Raw genomic sequence first — 9,736 nt, 5'->3', positions numbered from 1 at the left:
TTTTTGTATTCCTTTGAGACATATTTCATTCAAATGTTTCTATCTAGATGCATTTTGTTGCGACTTTCAACATGACCTTTACATACATCGATGATGTTTTATCTATCATTAATATCCTGGAGATGCTTACTCCTCCTAGACAGCTGATCCCATCTCTGGTATGTCCAGGGGCCCGTGCTTGCCCAACTCTTAATTTACATCCTAATTCACCCTTTCATTCATATATTCCAGTGAATTTGAAATAAAGAATACCACAGAGACTTCTACATGTTTCATTTTGGATATTTACCTGTCCTTAAATGTTAACGGCAAACCAGAAAGTCAATTTTATCAGAACCAAGATGACTTTAGCATATCCACTGTCAATTTTCCATATTACATTGTATCTATCAAATGCTGTCTGGTGTGTTTCATACCGATTGTTAGACCGTTCTTGGCACACTGATATTTCCTACGAATTACTCCGTTTACCTAATCAAGATATAGGGCTCACGGCAGGTGTGACCGGTCGACAGGGGACTACCTAATCCCGCCTCTGGTATATCCAGGGCAGTGTTTGCCCAACTTTCTATTTTGTATTCGTTATAGGAGTTATGAGATTGATCACTGTTCTTTCATCAATATTCCATTAGCTGCATTTGGTGTTTATGTCTCTCGATTCGATTCACGGAAACATGTTTATTATCAATTTTCAATTCGAGGCTAGCTAATGACAATCAAGCTGATGTTACATGGGTTTGAATAATCTCGTTTAAAATCAGTATTTCACAAATTCTTGGGTCGTGATAACGATTTTATTTGCAAATACAATCTGCCATTCAGTCCAACGATATCGGGTGCATTTTATACCACTTTTAGGCCGTTCTTTAAATACCGATTTCAATTATGGATTACTCCGTTTACCTGATCAAGATATTGGGACTCATGGCGGGTGTAACCAGTCAACAGGGGATGCCTACTCTTATTGGGCACCTAATCCACTTCTGGTGTGTCCAGGGGTCCGTGTTTGTCCTACTGTTACTTTTCCACTTCTGGTATGTCCAGGGGTCCGTGTTTGTCCTACTGTTACTTTTCCACTTCTGGCATGTCCAGGGGTCCGTTTTTGTCCTACTGTTACCTTTCCACTTCCGGTGTGTCCAGGGGTCCGTGTTTGCCCTACTGTTACCTTTGTATTCTTTATATCTGTTGGTTTGTTTTACGTCCCTTACAGAATATTTCACTCATAGTGAGAAGACACAAGTTGTAGGTGAAGTACCACAAATATAGACGTATGTCTAACGCTCAGGGTCGTCACATTGGTGGTTCTTTAAGGTGCCAATACCTGCCGCGAAACGGGACCACCGTTTCTAAGATAACATCTGAAAGACCCGCGATTCGCAATTGTAAATACCGAGTGTTTGACCATTTTATTATTACTATTATGAGGGTTTTTTCCATTTCATTTTAAAAGTATCTACAACATACGACTTCTGTTAAAGTCAATACAAGTATTGAGTACAATGTACCTAATGAACATCTATATGTATTCTATAAATTATAGAATTTCGTTAGGTATACATTGCAGAAACCTTCAGTACAAAACCAGTTTCAGAACTCTGATACCGTCTATCGCTTCACAAATTGCAGCATAAATCAATAAACTAATACGTGTCCGTTTATTCTTGTACGTAATACAGCCAATTATAAGTAACATCATTTATATATCAAGAAGACAGTATTCTGCTATCACTGTATACTGCAGAAGACAAAGTAATCTAACTGATCTGACGAACGTGTTGAACATGTCGAGCACTTTTTTATTTACTATAAACTTCAAAATTTATATGTATACTCATTCCATTTGTGTATTTCTTTGCCTGCAACAAAGTCGCCAGTAGGGCTCTTGGTCCCTTCTGGAAGAAGAGACAAATAAATGGGCGTGTCCGCGCCTTCGTCGATGGTTTTTGGACCTTTGTGAGAGGACATATCAGTATCCACATATCCTGGACAGCAAGCATTGACGATGATGTCCTCTCTGGGATCAGTAGAAAGCTGGCGATTTTGGATTTGAGAGAGCACCGTAACTCCGATTTTTGACATTCCGTAAGAGCTATCCGCAAAGCCTTCCTTTTGATGACCTCCCGTCTTTGCCGCCTGTACGAAATCATTCAGTAATTTCGTCAGTTCCTCTCTTGTTATGTTAGGATTCAGAAATTTAGCTTGCATTTCGGGACTGCATTTCCTGACGGAATAGCTGCTAGCCATACTAGATACATTGACCACCCTGGCATGCGGTCTCAGAAGCGGGAAAAATGCATCTGATAGAGCGACAGTTCCAAAGTAGTTTGTTTTCATCGTAACTTCAGCCTGCTCACTGAAAGGGGCAGTTGAAGCTTGTTTATATGCGATACCTGCATTATTTACTAAAACATCCAAGCCTCCATACGTACTCTTGATGAAGTCTCGAAACGCTTCGATGCTGGTTTGATCATTGATATCAAGTTGATGGAATTTTGGGTTAAAGCCCTCATCATTTAAGCTCTGAACCGCCTTTTTACCAAGTTCTTCATTCCTTGCTGTCACAAAAACATCACCTTGGAATTGCTTACACAGGCCTCTTACAATGGCATACCCTATTCCTTTGTTGGAACCAGTTACCTAGAACATAATAAGAACAACATATACTAGTAGTAGAGTTAAATTAAGTGTATTTCCAACCAATCTGATTAAAATAAGATCTTTGATCCGCTCCGTTATTGTTATGTTGCTACGCTTTGTGTAGCGACATAACAATAACGGAGCGGATCAAAGATCTTAGTTTAATCAGATTAATTTCCAACAGTGTTATATGACTCAAACTATCAATATTCTGTAGCATGTCGGTCGTTTTCCATTTAATTACCTGTCATATTTAAAGACAGTATACCGAAAGACAATTACAATGATACCAGGAACAAAATTGTATCAAAATAGCAATGTGGTTTGAATTCAATTCTAAAGTTTCGCATATGAGATTATACTCAACATAAACATTTCATTTCAATTACCCAAGAAAATAATTTCTAAACAGGAATTTCGATGTTAAGGTAAAAGAATTCAATTTCTTCCGTCAGTAATGGGCTTTAGGATAATGATTGGACCTCTCATTGTAAACGGAGCTCCTACCAGCCTAACACATTGGTTTGTCGGGATCACAGATATGTGTCGTGTCAGGATACATGTACGCAACAGAAAGAAAATAATATCAAAGCAGCGCAAGCTTGTCCATTCGGTACTCTTAGTTGCTTAACGTGATTTCTTGTTACGTCAAGGTGTGGCTTAATACGTCACATACGTCAGGTGTGTGTGCCGAAAAAGAAAACTGCCTGGTAGCGACACAGCATGAACGTTGCTTGAACATTCAACACTTCTTTGATAACTTGCGACATGACTATGGCGTACTATTCACATATTTAATTTTGGATACCCATATTTCAACGGCTGGAAATTTTGACAGAACTGACGTAGAAAGTATATATATAAAACGAATTTTATTTTAGAAAATACATATTACATGAGGGTATGAACAGCAAAGATTCAAGCCGGCATACTGTATGATGTATGCCAACGTGAAGCGTCACAGTTTATACTTAATGTACTTTTCGAAAACTGAAATTTATTTCTCAAATGACGTTTATGTATTCATAAAGGCTTGCTCCTGAGGTGTGTAGCATTGTCAGTTGTTGGGAAGTCTATCATTGATTTCTACATTGAATATGAATTATGAAATCATAAACAAGAGGCCCATGGGCCACATCGCTCACCTGAGTCACCTTGACCCATATCTGGAGACTTTCCATATATATTTGCATGTAAAACCTTAGTCCCTATTATGGCCCAAACTACCCTTTGCAAACTTGAATCTACACTATGTCAGAAAGCTTTCATGTAAATGTCAACTTCTTTGGCCCAATGGTTCTTGAGAAGAAGATTTTAAAAGATTTTTCCTATATTTGTATGTAAAACTTTGACCCCCCCCCCCCACTTGTGGCCCCATCCTACCCCCCGGGGGCCATGATTTGAACAAACTTGAATCTGCACTATGTCAGAAAGTTTTCTTGTAAATATCAGCTTTTCTGACTCCGTGGTTATTGAGAAAAAGATTTTAACTATATATTTGTATGTAAAACTTTGATCCCCCCTTGTGGCCCCATCCTACCACCGGGGGCCATGATTTGAACAAACTTGAATCTGCAATATGTCAGGAAGCTTTCAGGTAAATTTCAGCTCTTCTGGTCCAGTGGTTCTTGAGAAGAAGATTTTTAAATGACCCCACCCTATTTTTGCATTTTTGTGATTATCTCCCCTTTGAAAGGGACATGGCCCTTCATTTGAACAAACTTGAAAGCCCTTCACCCAAGGATGCTTTTGGCTATGTTTGGTTGAAATTGGCCCGGTGGTTCATGAGAAGAAGATGAAAATGTGAAAAGTTTACAGACAGACGGACGCCGGACAAATTGTGATCAGAAAAAGCTCACTTGAGCCTTCGGCTCAGGTGAGCTAAAAATGGGTCATAGTGCTTCTTTTTGAGCTACACTACAGTGTCTAAAACTTGTCCTGTTTGCTCTCAAAATTTGCTAACTATTTATTCACATAAATTCGATTTGTCTCTTGGTGTCAACAAAACATAAGCAACACAAATCAATCATTACATCAAATATATACGCACTCATGTCTTCTAATAATATAGATCTATAAAAATGTTTGATGCTAGTGGAATGTAAATAAATAATGACCTTAGCACTTTATATACGGGAAAATTCATCATATGAAATTTGAAAGTTCAACAGAAAATAGTAGGAGTATTGTCATTAAAAAAAAAAAACAATTTGAAAAATTGTACACAAAAAAGTCTTGCCTTTGAAATTTAAGTAAAGTATGGGTTATGGATTTTGAATGTTTTAATCAAAATTATTATTGGTCAAAATGCTGAATTTCATACAAACTTCGGGCAAATCAATATTATATTCTATAATAGATGTTTTTTAAGAATCGGAGTTCTGTGTACAAAAACACATCAATCAATTGAATTTACAACATGGGAATTAATTCAAAGTCCCTACTACATATATCATAAATTTCTTAAAATCTAATTATGATTTTATTGAAGATATGTTGGATATAACAAAAGCTGTATAGATTATAATCGTGAAAATTCAGATTATTTTTAATCCTTCCGCTACAAAATGTAGTCCTTTCCAAACCCTTTCAAAATTAAAATCGACATACAAAATTCGACTAGATGGCTTTAAGTAGTAAATATATGATATATTTGCGCCAATAGAAAAAGTTTTGAACCATTTTCTACACAGTTATAGCATTCTGAGCAATTGTGCTCAAAAGCAGAAATGCCAACTTCCTTAACTTCCCTCCCAACTTATATATATATATATATATATATATATATATATATATATATATATATATAGGTAGGTAGATAGATAAGATAAGATAGGGGTTGCAAGAGATAAGATAAGATAGGGGTTGCAAGAGAATTAGAAGAGAAGACAATCCATCTACCTGGAAATGTGTTGAGATATAATTTTTATTACAAATCAGTTAAATTCCAACCACATAAATCAAAACCTGCAGTATAAAATAAAAGTAGGGTCCTGGAAATGTTTTTGCCTTTCATATCTTTACAAATTGTAATGAAAGCCGTATCCTCAGGAGAGGTTTTCCAAGTTGCTAGAACTTGTAACTAATCCCTTTGCATATTCATACAATAGAATGTGTTCAAAGTCATATCCTCATAAATGCGCTGCAGTGTTAACAATGCGTTCATGAACCTGGCTAAATATAAGGCAAGTCCATTTTAAAGGCTGGATATTCGGGCATAAAGGAGAATAGAATGTAAATATGATAAATAAACTTTATTTTTGAAATACATGAGGGTATGAACAGTGGCAATCTTCACGCAGGCAACGCCCATCATAAAGAATGTCGGCGTAAAGCCTCGCAGTTCATCATGACAACAGGTCCAAACCTCATGCATTTACAAAAATGAAATTGAATTTCTTAAATGTAGAAAGAGAAGCAAATAGATATCACTCATTTGAATAGGAATAATTTTCAATTAAAATGAATAGAATATATAAGCTATTCTAACAAATTGTACCAATGGGCGATTTCATCAATTCCAATATAAGCTATATCGATAACCTATTTGACTAACTAAAGTGATATCACCCACTGATTTCAAATCATGATATCACCCACTGATTTCAAATCATGATATCACCCACTGATTTCAAATCATGATATCACCCACTGATTTCAAATCATGATATCACCTACTGATTTCAAATCATGATATCACCTACTGATTTCAAATCATGATATCACCTACTGATTTCAAATCATGATATCACCCACTGATTTCAAATCATGATATCACCCACTGATTTCAAATCATGATATCACCTACTGATTTCAAATGGATAATACCATCTATTTGAATAGGTGAAAGTGTTCATGTTTGATATCACTTATTCAACTTGAGTAAATGATATCACTCATTTGCTGGTGAAAAAAAGTACTGATCGCATTTGAATGAATCATTAAGAAATCAATGTCTAGTTTGTCGGATATGTGAGATAATTTACTACAGTATGGAAAATGAAAAGCGAAGCATTTTTCAATTGTTGTTAATCGCTTCACATACCAACTAGAAAGTGATTCCCTTTTATTACACATGAAGTAAATATGACAATACAAAATTGACCTAACAAAAATACTGCCCATTAGAAATTGAAATACACATATACATGGAGCATTCCATAGCCCCTGCAAACTAATTTTTTTTTATATATAGCATGGACTGAGAAGTTGTGGGAAACTCACTGGAGCTTCAAAGGGGTTTCACAGAGAAAACAGCTAGAAATGTAAATATCCCTATACTTGTGACTTTAAAGTCAACTTATTTTGAATGTTCGCTAATATATTAGGAAAAATGTGAAAGTTGCGTACGTATGGGTCACCATAATATTAGCAAAATACTCGTATTACAGATCCTTGGTTGTTTTATTTTTAACAAAACATAAGCTATGATTGTACAAAGGTGCATAGATGAGATGAAACAGAAAGCACTTAGCCCGCGCCCTGATATTACATGATCATGGTGATAGAAAAAGGCCGGTAAGACGTCTATGGATAATGGCGTGCATATAAACTGATATAGAGATCTATATGAATTTATCGGTGATTGATATCGACTTACCACTGCAACCTTTGTTGTCATGATGAATAGTTTATGTACGTCAATTCAACTGATGACCTCTAATGCGACTGAAAACCTTTTTCTGTAGGCCTGGTCAAGCTATGGGACAACGACTGGCGGATGTCCTAGATCTTCCTATCCACATCTACGAAACTCAGTTAGGACCTGTATTTAAATACATCTCTCTCGCCGTGCAGATAGCGTTTTAACACATTCGAAATTTCATTTGCAATTATGACTATTAGAATGTTTTAATAGATATATTACATATATACATGCATGTAAAGTAAAGTAAAAGTAAAGAAAATTTTATTTAACATTCAACATATCAGACACAAGCTCTGTAGAGCTTTTTAACCGAATATCACATTCATGTATATCAAGGACAAAGACAAATAGCATACATCTACACTGTACACATATACATAGACATATCACAGATTAACAAAAGAATACAAAATAAAAGAAAACTTTCATGCAAGAGTATACAGATACGAAAGCATAAGACTAAGAGGAAGAAATAAAATACTACAAGCAAGAGTATATGTATATAAATATCATCATTAAATTTCAAGCCAAATTAGTTATGTTTGCTGTTTCAAGTAAAAGCTGGATAATATAAGAATTCTTGAAAATAATTTAAATATAATTAAAATTAATGATGGTAGTAAATTAATCATATAAATATTTAAAATGTCATTGCTGATGAAATTTACTAAAAAATAAATAATAAAAGTAAAAATAGAAAAGAAAGGTCTATTGACCCATGCAAACACACACATAAACGCTGCATAGATAGAAAGAGCAGAAGCAACATATAAAGCTACGTACACTGGACCTAAGATCTGCATGATTTACACTTACATGTGGGGCCAGACCAAGTGGAAATAAAACTTTTAAATTGATTTAAGGTGGTAAGATGCCTAGCTTCATTTGGCAAAGAGTTCCAGATCTTAGGAGCACTGTACCGAAAGGATTGCAACCCATACCTGGTTGTCCTGACACTGGGCACAATGACAGTGTTTGTGTATCTAAAACTGTAAGAGTGATCTTTAAATGCAATGATGTCATGAAGAAACAGAGGACTGGATTTATTTATAATTTTATAAGTTTATATAGCCAGTGTGCGCATACGCCTTACTTTTAAGGTTGGAAGAAGAGATTTATGAAGCAATTCATCATATGTAGAAACATAATCATTATATATGAAACGAAGGGCCCTTTTCTGTAGTTTTTCCATTTTTGTGGTATTCTTCTCAGAGCAGAAGTACCAGGTAAGGGGGCAGTAGCTAGAATTTGATAAAATAAAGGAATGGTAAATTGTAAGTTAGACGATTAAGATTGTGTCCTATTCTTTTTAACACATTTAATTGCCTAGCTGCCTTCCTACAGATGTCAGTAATATGGGAGTTGAAATTTAATTGATAATCTATGGTCACCCCTAATAGTTTAACCTCCGATTCACTGCATAGAGTAGTTTCTCCTAAATCAATGGGATGAAAATTTTGACATTAAACAGCGAAACCATAAGATATCGTATTACCGCTCCCATTTAGTAGCCTCTTACGACAAGCAAGTGGTACGGAGGACCAATTCTAACCCGGATCCCCACACCGAGGGGGAGGGGGTGTCGATAAATAACTTTTTAGGGCTGATTTTGTATTGTTATACACCATGTCCGACTCTAAATAAAGATGATTATATCATATTTGAAAGCTCTGACCTTTTACTTGCATGTATGCACGTTTCTGATACTGGATTATTTCAAGGTTATTGTTTTCAATACCCTTTTTTCTATTAAAATAAGAGCTTAACTGATTCATTATTGGTATCAAATAAACATGTGTACAATGTAAATTCTAACCATACCAACATCATGTTCTTGAAAATAAAAATGCTGATGTGTTTTGTTTTACAAATAGTCTTGATTTTAATGGCCATTACATTTGTTTGCTGTCTAAAATTATAACATACTAGCTATAACAATAAAATATCTTAAGTTTTGTTTTCAGAGGAAATAGTCTGTTTAATATGAATTGAAATCTGAAAAAAACCAAAAACGCTTTTGAAAATAAAACTAACGTTCACAACCAATGGTGTCCTCGATTAACCTAATAAGCTTATCAAAGATAAAAACTGTTTACAAACATTTGTAAGTCAGGTGTTCCTTCAAATTAGATCTGCTTTAAATATTAAATAAAATTAAAAGAATTATTTGCAATAACCGTTGGAGTTTAACCGATAAATTCAAAGTCAATATGTTTCCGTTGTGTGGCGTCCATCTGTTATGAACACACATAAACTGCTTTGAAAACACACATGCTCTCCACACATTGTATGCATCAAGCTCAAAATTGAAAGTAGGCATACGCAAGACATGATGACATGGACCCCTGAAACCTAAATAGTACACAAGTTTCTTGCATCATATTCCAAAATCGCGTGTCCATCCAACAGAAGCAATGTTATGAAAGGAAAAGAAGGTAAGCTTTCACTTTC

The 9,736-nt window shown here is 35.2% G+C and overlaps 1 protein-coding gene across 1 annotated transcript; it reads right to left on the bottom strand.

Moving 5' to 3' along the window:
• Positions 1 to 1,638: 1,638 nt before the first annotated feature.
• On the bottom strand, positions 1,639 to 7,405 carry LOC125663961 (carbonyl reductase [NADPH] 1-like). Its single transcript, XM_056165721.1, has 2 exons — positions 7,238 to 7,405; positions 1,639 to 2,637 (listed from the first exon to the last, which is right to left on the bottom strand). The coding sequence occupies exons 1-2, from the start codon at positions 7,256 to 7,258 to the stop codon at positions 1,813 to 1,815; spliced, it is 846 nt and encodes a 281-aa protein (XP_056021696.1). The 5' UTR covers positions 7,259 to 7,405; the 3' UTR covers positions 1,639 to 1,812.
• Positions 7,406 to 9,736: the final 2,331 nt, after the last annotated feature.

Source organism: Ostrea edulis, chromosome 1 (assembly GCF_947568905.1).
Source record: "Ostrea edulis chromosome 1, xbOstEdul1.1, whole genome shotgun sequence".
In the NCBI taxonomy this organism is placed as follows: Eukaryota; Metazoa; Mollusca; class Bivalvia; order Ostreida; family Ostreidae; genus Ostrea; species Ostrea edulis.
The sequence above is the reverse complement of the archived record's forward strand: the minus strand, read 5'-3'. Positions and strand labels throughout refer to the sequence as shown.

Excerpts from the sequence above, each read along its gene's own strand:
- LOC125663961 (XM_056165721.1), bottom strand. The coding sequence starts at position 7,258 with ATGACAACAAAGGTTGCAGTG. Across the intron at positions 2,638-7,237 it reads TGACAACAAAGGTTGCAGTG|GTAACTGGTTCCAACAAAGG; the intron begins GTAAGTCGATAT and ends ATTATGTTCTAG.